We start from the raw sequence: 10,174 nt of genomic DNA, 5'->3' as shown, positions 1-10,174 counted from the left end.
GACCCTAAGAGTTCATTGACAGTGGCTCTTTTAAAAGTAACAAAAGATGTTAGAAAAAAAACCTCTTGGAAACCTTTTCAAATTCCAGAAAGATACCTGGCAGTTTGATACCTTTATTCTTCCTCCCCTGATCATAATTTTTCCTTTTAAAACTTAAGAGCCAACAATTCACATAACATTTCATTAATTTCATTAAAATAAGAAAGACTTCTCAATAATGTTTCCCCCTCCCAAAAACTAAAAAAGTTCAGTGGAACTCAGTGCCAGTAATTAAGAGGTTGCTTACCATACAATTCAAACTCAAGACGCAGTATGGTAAACTGAAAAGGATTTTATACATTTACAAACTTGTGCTTTGCTTCACACAGGGTAGTCCTGACTTCACTCTTTGTAATGTGTGACATGCACCTGGTGTGAAGGAGTTTAAGGTCCCACCGTACATGTGTCAGCAGAGGGAGATAAGATCTCCCCACTTGAAGAAAACACTCTTCTTGTGTCTTGTCAGATTATGTTTAAATAAATCACATTATTGAATCAAAATTTTAGAGAACAATCAAGAACCAGAGGGCCAGGGATTCAGCTCAGTGGTTCCATCGCCTGCCTAGCAAGCACAAGGTCCCAAGTTCAATCCCCGGTACCAAAAAAAAAGACCAGAAAAAGAAAATTACAATGTGGATAGGTATAGCAGTTTCCTTCCCCATGGCATCGGCTCCCAGGAGATCCCTCAGTAGCAGACAGTGGGCACAGTCAGACTTGAAACTGGCTCTTCCTCACTTCCCCTTCTCAGTTGGGAGATTTATTTCTCTCTGTAATAAAGCAAGTAATATTTCAAGGGGTCTGGCAGAGGAAGGCTCAGGACTTTCTGCCGGAGGAAGTTCACCGGAGGGTCTGGCTTGGATTCTGCTGAGGTCTTCTCTTCTTCCCTCCGCTCCTCTTCCAAGTCTTCACAGCTGTTGTCCTCAGAGGGGTTGGAAATACGACTGGCAAAAACTTCTTTGTCCAAAAAGACTATTGTTTCCATTTGACGGTGGCGGATCCTCCTTCGTTTAAACCTGGGGGTGTTCTTCAGTCCATTTCCACTTTTGCTCAAAGCTTCCTGATGAACGATCTTCTTAATGGCACCCCGGATGGCAATTCGGGCCAAGTCCTGGAGACTGCGCACAAGGAATGGTGGTAGCTGGACAAGTCTGGACTTTTCTGACTCTGAGTGGCAGGGCTGGATGAGAGGGGCAAAGGGAATAGCCAGGATCTTTTTGGTTTCCCAAGCAGAAGGGCCTGTGCGTGTTATCTTGGTCAACTTCTCTTCCAGAAGCATGACAAGGATCCCTCCAACTTTGAGCAGATTCTTCATGTACTCTTCATGTTCCTTCTGCACACCAGCCCCACAGTACACTCGATCGTACTGAAAACAATCTGGAGAAATCTCTAGGCAGTTACCAGTAACAAAAGAGGGTTCACAGAAGTCAAACTTGTCAAAGCTATCGCTTGTCCTGATGAAGAAGTCCAGTTTCTGTTTTTCACACACTATCACATCAGAATGAAGCTCCACCCCATGGTTCACACCAAAAGGACCTAAAATGAGGCCAACCATGGAGCTGAGGTAGCCAGTGCCACTGCCCAGGTTCAGAAACGAGAGCCCTGGCTGCAAATCCAGGGACTCCATCACCTCTGAGTAGATGGACGGGGCTGAAGGGTGAATGTTTCCATGTTTCCATGCCAAGTCTTTGTAGGCATTTTCTTTAAACTCCTCCAGATAATAATCTGCACGATCAATAGCTCTGAAAGCCTGTTCCACCAGTTCTGTCTGGATATACTGTGCTTCTTTCAAATTATCGATCAGTTCATCATTGTCCTCACCGGCACTCACAGCACCGCCCATGTTCAAAATCACACTCAGGACAGACTCACTGCTCGCGCTCCACGGCCCGCGAGTTCAGGACCCGACAGCAGGTCCTCGGGCGCGTCCTCCGCGTCCTCCGCGTCCTCCGCGTCCTCCGCGTCCGCAGCCCGGCGCCGCTCTGACCTCGGCTGCCGTAAACATCCACCACCAGAAATTGTACCTTTACACTATGCATCTTGGTTCTTATTTTTTCCCCATTCCTAGCCCTCCCTTCACCCCCTCCACCCTTCCCTATTTACAAAGACTTTATTTCCATTTTTTCCATTTCTCACCATTTTCCCTTTCCCTTCTTTCCTTTCCCCTGCCCCTCCCACTACCCCTACCCCTTTGGACCTTTTCTTCCTATTTTGCAGTATCTATTATTAATTCTAATCATTGGTACATTTTAGCTATACAGTATAATGACATTCATCATTGGAAATTTGCACCTTTACATAGTCTCTCTTCGTTCTTATTTTTCACCCTTCCCCAGCCCTCCCTTCAACCACTCCATTCCTCCCTATTTACAAAGATTTTGTTCCTATTTTTCCATTTTCTCATATTAATCCCATTCCCTTCTATCCTTTCCCCTAGCCCGCCCACTTCCTTCCCCTTTGCCCCTTTTCTTCCTATTTCACATTACCTATTATACATTTTAGTCCTTATTTACACTTTCAGTTTCTCACACCAGAGAAAGTATTTGGTATTTATACATGTATGTCCTATTTATTTCACTTAAGAGTATCGCCTCAATGTGCATCCACTTAGCTATAAATGTCTCTAATTTCTCATTTTTTATGGCTGAGTAGTACTCCATTTTATAAAAAAACCCCCACATTTTCTTTATCCAGTCTCCAGTTGATGGGCATTTGGGCTGTTTCCAAGTTTTAGCTATTACAAACTGTGCTGCTATGAACATGGGCACACATATATCACTGTGGTATGATTCTTTTAATTCTTTGGGGAAGATCCCCAGCAGTGGAATAGCGGGATCAAATGGGACTTCCAGTCCTAGTTCTTTGAGGTATCTCTATACTGATTCCCACAGTGGTTGCACCAGTCCTGCACTCCCACCAGCGGTGGAGCAGGGTTCCTCCTTCCCCACAGCCCCGCCAGCATTTGTTATTGGTTGATTTCATGATAGCAGCCATTCTTTCTGGAGTGAAGTGGAATCTCACCGTTGTTTTCATTTCTATCTCTCGAATGACCAGTGATGTTCGACATTTTTTCATGTATTTATTTGCTATTTCTACTTCTTTGAGAATTGTCTGTTCATTTCAGATGCCCATTTTTGGATTGGGTCTTTAAATTTGGGAGGTCTGATCTTTTTAAGTTCTTTTAGATTCGAGATAGTAGACCTTTGTCTGAGGAAGAGCAGGTGAAGATTTTTTCCCACATTGTGGGTTGTCTCTTCACACTGCTGGGGGTTTCTCTTGCTTTGCAGAAGCCTTTTAATAAGAAGAGATCCCACTTGTTGACTGTTTGTGCTAGTTCACGGGCAACTGAGGTTTTGTTCATAAAACCTTTTCCTACCCCGATGTCTTCAAGGGTTCTACCTAACCTCTGTTCCAACTGGTTCAGAATTTCTATTTTAATATTTAGATCTTTAATCCATTTTGATTTTAGTTTAGTGCATGGCAAGAGATACAGGTCTAGGTTTAATCTTTGGCAAGTTGAAACCCAATTTTTCCAGTACCATTTATTAAAGAGGCTATCTTTCCTCCAGTGAGGGTGTTTGGCTCCTTTATTGAAGATGAGATGGCTGAGTGTGTCTGGCGTTGTTTCTGCATCTTCTAATCTGTTCCACTGGTCCTCAGGTCTGTTTCTTTGCCAGTACCATGCTGTTTTTATCACAGTAGCTTTGTAGTAGAGTTGCAGGTTGGGGATTGTGATACCCCCTGCCATGTCTCTGTTACCAAGAATTGCTTTTGCTATTCTGGGCCTCTTCTTGTTCCAAATGAATTTTTGGATTGTTTTCTCAAGGTCTATGAAGTATGCTGCTGGGATCTCAATTGGAATTGCATTGAATCTATATAGCACTTTTGGAAGTATGACCATTTTCACTATATTAATCCTTCCTACCCAGGAGCAGGGGATGTCTGTCCATTTTCTGATATCATCTTCAATCTCTCTTTTCAGAGTGCCATAGTTTTCAGAGAAGAGATCTTTGATTTCTTTCATTAGGTTGATTCCTAGGTATTTCAGTGTTTTGGATGCTATTGAGAAAGGAATTGTTTGCTCTCTTTCTCTCTCAGTGAGTCTGTCATTCTTGTAGAGGAAAGCTATTGATTTTTGTGTGTTGACCTTGTAACCAGCTACTTGACTGAATTTGGTTATTAAGTCTAGAAGACTTTTGGTGGAGTTCTTGGGGTCTTCTAGATAGAGTATCATGTCATCTGCAAATAATGACAATTTGACTTCTTCATTTCCTATCTTTATTCCTTTTATTTCTTTCTCTTGTCTAATTGCCATGGCTAATGTTTCCAGAACTGTATTGAACAAAAGTGGTGATAGTGGGCATCCTTGTCTTGTTCCTGATTTGAGTGTGAAGGATTTCAGTTTTGGACCATTTAGTATGATATTGGCTGTTGGTTTTTCATAGATAGCTTCTATCAGTTTGAGGTAGAGACCATCTATTCCAATTTTTTGGAGGGTTTTTATCATAAACTCATGTTGGATTTTGTCAAATGCTTTTTCTGTGTCTATGGAGAGAATCATATGGTTTTTGTCCTTGGCTTTATTGATACAGTGTATTACATTGATTGATTTGCGTATATTGAACCATCCCTGCATCTCTGGGATGAATCCCACTTGATCAGGGTGTATGATCTTCTTGATGATCTTCTGCATCATGTTTGCCATTATCTTATTAAGGATTTTTGCATCTATGTTCATTAGTGAGATTGTTCTATAGTTCTCCTCTTTGGTTGGGTTTTTCTCTGCTTTGGGGACCAAGGTGATGCTTGCTTCCAGGAATGAATTTGGGAGTACTGCTTCCCTTTCAATTTCGTTGAAGAGTTTAAACAGTAATGGCAGTAGTTCCTCTCTAAATGTCTTGTAGAATTCAGCAGTGAAGCCATTAGGGCCTGGGCTTTTCTTAGTTGATAAGTTTTTAATTACATTTTCAATTTCATTGTTTGATATTGGGTTGTTCAGAATTTTTAGGTCTTCATCATTCAACTTTGGTAATTCATATGTATCTAGGAATCTGTCCATTTCTTCTGTGTTGTCCATCTTACTGGCATACAAGTTCTGGAAGTAGGTATTGATGATCCTCTGTATTTTTGCTGGGTCTATTGTAATTTCACTCCTAATTGCATGGATTTGGGCCTTTTCTTTCCTTTTTCTGACAAGGTTGGCTAAGGGTTTATCAATTTTGTTGATTCTTTCAAAGAACCAACTCTTGGCTTCATTGATTTTTTGTATCATTCTCTTAGTCTCCATTGCATTGATTTCTCCTCTGATCTTCGTAATTTCCTCCCTTGTATGAGCTTTGGGGTTGTCCTGCTTTTCTTTTTCTAGAAGCTTGAGGTTCAGCATCAGGTAGTTTAATTGGGTTTGTTCTGTTTTCCTAATATGTGTATTCTCTGCTATGAATTTTCCTCGCAAGTCTGCTTTAATTGTGTCCCATAGATTCTGATATGTTGTATTGTCATTGTTATTTAATTGAAGGAATTGTCTGATTTCTTCTTTAATTTCCTCTGTGACCCATTGGTTATTCAGAAGTGTGTTGTTCAATTTTCACGTGGTTATGAAATTTTTTTGAGCTTCTTTTGCTATGGATCTCCAATTTCATCACACTATGGTCTGATAATATACAGGGGATAACTTCAATTCCTTTGCACTTATTTAAACATGTTCTATGTGTGAGTATGTGGTCTATTTTGGAGAATGACCCACGTGCAGCTGAGAAGAATGTGTATTCTGATTTTGTAGGGTGGAACACTATAAACATCTGTTAAGTTCATTTGTCCAAGAGTTCGATTGAGTTCTAGTATTTCACTACTTATTTTTTGTCTAGTTGATCTATTTATTTGTGACAGTGGGGTGTTGAGGTCTCCCACTACAATTGTATTAGCGCATATATGACTTTTCCTGTCCGTTAGTATTTATTTTATATAGTTGGGTGCACTAGTGTTTGGTGGATAGATATTTATGATTGTCATCTCTTCCTCTTGGATTCTTCCCTTTACAAGGATGTAGTGTCCTTCTTCATCTCTCTTAATTAGTGTTGGTTTGAAATCTACTTGATCTGCCAAGAGGATAGCTACTCCTGCTTTTTTTTTGTTCCCGTCACAAGGAGTATTGTTTTCCACCCTTTAACTTTCAGTCTATGAGCTTCATTTTGAGTTAAGTGTGTTTCTTGTATGCAGCATATTGTTGGATTTTGCTTCTTGACCCATTCTGCTAGTCTGTTTCTTTTGATTGATGAATTGAGACCTTTAACATTGATGGTTATAACTGAACCATATTGACTTGTCATTGCCATGCCTTTTTCTTTTTGTTGCGTTCTCCCCCTTTACATTTAATTTCTTGTCATGCCAAATGGGTTCATTCTGCTTTGCTTCCTGAGGTTGTGATCCTCAATGTCTGTTCCTAGGATATTGTGTAAATTTTTTTGGAGTGCTGGTTTGGTATTCACGAAGTTCCTAAGGTGCTCTTTGTCATGAAAGTATCTGATTTCTCCACCAATTTTGAAAGATAGTTTTGCAGGGTACATCAATCTGGGTTGGAGGCTGTTTTCTTTTAGGGCTTGGAATATGTCACTCCAAGTTCTTCTAGCCTTGATGGTTTGTGTTGAGAAGTCTGCTGTGATTCTGATGGGCTTTCCTTTGTATGGGATTTGTTTCTTTTCTCTGACTGTTTGTAGAACTTTATTCTTCTGTTGAGTTTCTGGAATCTTAACAATTATATGCCTATGTGTAGATTTTTTTTGATCAAGGCTATTTGGAGTCCTATATGCCTCACTTATCTGTTTGTCAAGCTCTTTTCCCCTGGTTGGGAAGTTTTCTGCAATTATTTCTGTGAAGAGATTTTTTATGTCATCTGCACTCTCTCCTGTTTCTTCATTGACTCCAATCAGTCTTATGTTATTCTTCTTTGCATCATCTAGCAGCTGCTGGATTGATTTCTCATGTTCTCTTATAATTTTGAAGCAATTATTCGTTTCCTGGACATTAATTGCAATCTTATCTTCTATATCTGAAATTCTGTCCTCACATTGGCTCATTCTGCTGTGTAGACTTTCGATGGAGTTTTTCATGTCCTGGAAATCTATGTGCATCTGTTTTATGGATTCCATTTGTTTCCTATGTTGGTATTCCATCATGTTCCTGAGCTCCTCTCTAGATTTATTAATCATGTCTTGCACTAGGGGCACAATTTCTCCTGTTATCTGAGAAATTCTTTCTGATTTCATTTTTTCCAGATCCCTTTTGTTGTCAGTTCAGTGGGTCCAGGTGGTTGAGTATCAGAGTGTTCCATCTCATTTCCCTTTGGGGTTGCTCTAGGTGATCTGGAAGTCTGGTTTTGAGACTTATTTGTGTGTTTTCTCATTTCAACTGGGGGCGGGGGGTGCTGTTGGCACCTGCATGGATTACCTCCTCTGAGCTGGGAGAGGTGGGACAGGGGCCGGGAGCAGTGGTAGGGATGGTGGCCGGGAAGCCCCTTCCTCTGGTCCAGGAGCAGTGGGAGGGATGGTGGCCGGGAAGTCCCTTCCTCTGGGCCAGGAGTGGTTGGACAGAAGGGGGCCCAAAAGCCCTATCCTCTGGGCTGGGAGCAGTAGGAGGGATGGAGGCCAGGAAGCCCCTTCCTCTGGACCAGGACCATTGGGACAGCGGCTCAGAAGCCCCTACCTCTGGGCCAGAAGCAGTGGGACACAGTACCTTGGTCTGGTGGTCCGGTGTCCTCTGCGTCTTTGTAGTGTGGAATCAGGTGGCTGCACAGAGGAGCGGGGGTGGGGGTCCAGTGGATTGTTGCCGGGTCACAGGCTGATTCATCCTGTTCAGCGAGACTCAGGACCTAGGCAAGGCACGCACAGACCTGGCTGTCTGCAGCAGGCTGATTCAGCATGTTCGGCATGACTCGGGACCTCCGCAGTGCGTGCGCAGACCTGCCTGTCTGCAGGGGGCCAACTGGTCATCCACAGCGCAACTCAGGACCTCTGTAGGGCGTGCGCAGACCTGCCTGTCTGCAGCGAGCTCCAGAAGTTTTTTTTTAAGAAGAGATCCCACTTATTGATTGTTTGTGCTAGTTCACGGGCAACTAAGGTTTTGTTCATAAAATCTTTTCCTACACCAATGTCTTCAAGAGTTCTACCTAACCTCTGTTCCAACTGGTTTAGCTTTTCTATTTTAATATTTAGATCTTTAATCCATTTTGATTTTAGTTTAGTGCATGGCAAGAGATATAGGTCTAGTTTTAATCTTTAGCAAGTTGAAACCCAATTTTTCCAGCGTGATTTATTAAACAGGCTATCTTTCTTCCAGTGAGTGTGTTTGGCTCCTTTATCACAAATAAGATGGCTGAGTGTGTCTGGCTTTGTTTCTGCATCTTCTAATCTGTTCCACTGGTCCTCAGGTCTGTTTCTTTGCCAGTACCATGCTGTTTTTATCACAGTAGCTTTGTAGTAGAGTTGCAGGTTGGTGATTGTGTCACCCCCTGCCATGTCTCTGTTACCTAGAATTGCTTTTGCTATTCTGGCTCTCTTCTTGTTCCAAATGAATTTTTGGATTGTTTTCCCAAGGTCCATGAAGTATGCTGCTGGGATCTCAATTGGAATTGCATTGAATCTATATAGCAGTTTTGGAAGTATGACCATTTTCACTATATTAATCCTTCCTACCCAGGAGCAGGGGATGTCTGTCCATTTTCTGATATCCTCTGAGCTGGTAGAGGTGGGCCAAGGGCCAGCAGTGGTGGTAGGGATGGTGGCCAGAAAGCCCCTTCCTCTGGGTTGGGAGCGGTGTGACTTTTGGCGGCCTGGAAGCCCCTTCCTCTGGACCAGGAGCAGTGGGATGGTGGCTCAGAATTCCCTACCTCTGGGCCAGGAGCAGCCAGACAGATGGCAGGCCAAAATCCCCTTCCTCTGGGCTGGGAGTGGTGGGAGGGATGGTGACCAGGCAGCCCCTTCTTCTGGACCAGGAGCAGTGGGATTGCAGCTCAGAAGCCCCTACCTCTGGACAGGAATTCTTTAAATGCTGAGAACTTGATTAGCTCCAGTACAGTGGTCTGGTGGTCCTGTGTCCTCTGTGTCTTTGTAGTGTGGAACCAGGTGGCTGTACAGAGAAGAGGCCAAAGGAGCGGGATGGGGGTGTCCCAGTGGATCGTTGCTGAGGCATGGGCTGATTTGGTGTTTTCAACGGGACTGGCAACCTAGGGAACATGTCTGCAGACCTTCCTCTCAATGCCTTATTTTTGTGAGATCTTGGCTATTACTTAATCTCTCAATCCCCTACTTTCCTTATCTGTAAAGAGAATCAACAAGAGAAACAATTTCAGTGGGCAGTTGTGAGGCTCCAGTGAGACACACAGAGGAAAGCAACTACTGTATCTGATGACTACAACTTTGTGCTACCTGTGTAGGGGCAGATCTGATACTTTTTGGATGGAAAACAGTCTGCTGCTGGAGTTTTTGGCTTGGTATATAGGATAGGGAGGATAGATATCATGGATGGGGAAACGTATCCTGGAAGCAATTTTGTTTGGAGTCAATGCTGTACACACATAAAGGGGAATGGCAGCATATTGACAGTTGCTATAGGAGGCTGTTCTTAGTGTCTCTACACTAGCCCTTCTTCCAAAATTTTCTTTTAAATTATCCCATACCTGTCTCCTCTATTTTGTTTCTAGGCTTAGTGTTACCCAGTCAAGAAGATTTCCCCAACTTCTTTATTTAATGTCATCCTTTGTACCTACTCTGTTACTCTTGAGCCCTTTTTCATTTTCTCCATGGAATTTCTCATTAACTGATGTTCTTGTATGTTTTTATATATGGGTTTATTGTATGCCCCACTACACTGGATTGAAAATTCCACCAAAACATCTTACAAGAATGCCTGGCACATAACTTGCCCTCAATAAAAAATTTAAACTAGGAGAAATCAATGCAACTTGGAAAGTGAAGAAGGTACTGATGATATGGCTTGCAACTCAATGGGAATGATGGTAAGAGACAGCCACACATTCTACACCACCTCCTGCATGTATATGTGCAGCACTTGGTACTGCTGGAAGAAGGCAGAACTGGTCCCCAAGGCTGTGATGCTACTTTAGAAAGACAATACTCAGTGGCAT

At 42.5% G+C, this 10,174-nt stretch overlaps 1 protein-coding gene across 1 annotated transcript; it reads right to left on the bottom strand.

The window, feature by feature from the left end:
- Positions 1-649: 649 nt before the first annotated feature.
- On the bottom strand, positions 650-1,885 carry LOC101699144 (protein-L-isoaspartate O-methyltransferase domain-containing protein 2). The gene has a single exon (XM_004835877.4). The coding sequence runs from the start codon at positions 1,877-1,879 to the stop codon at positions 797-799; it is 1,083 nt and encodes a 360-aa protein (XP_004835934.1). The 5' UTR covers positions 1,880-1,885; the 3' UTR covers positions 650-796.
- Positions 1,886-10,174: the final 8,289 nt, after the last annotated feature.

This window comes from Heterocephalus glaber, unplaced genomic scaffold (assembly GCF_053883595.1).
Source record: "Heterocephalus glaber isolate CG9 unplaced genomic scaffold, H.glaber_assembly_v1.0 deba00000347, whole genome shotgun sequence".
NCBI lineage: Eukaryota > Metazoa > Chordata > Mammalia > Rodentia > Bathyergidae > Heterocephalus > Heterocephalus glaber.
Note: the sequence above shows the minus strand (reverse complement) of the source record. Positions and strands in the feature narration are given on the sequence as shown.

Coding starts and splice junctions, on each gene's coding strand:
- LOC101699144 (XM_004835877.4), bottom strand. CDS start 1,879: ATGGGCGGTGCTGTGAGTGCCGGTGAGGACAATGATGAACTGATCGAT.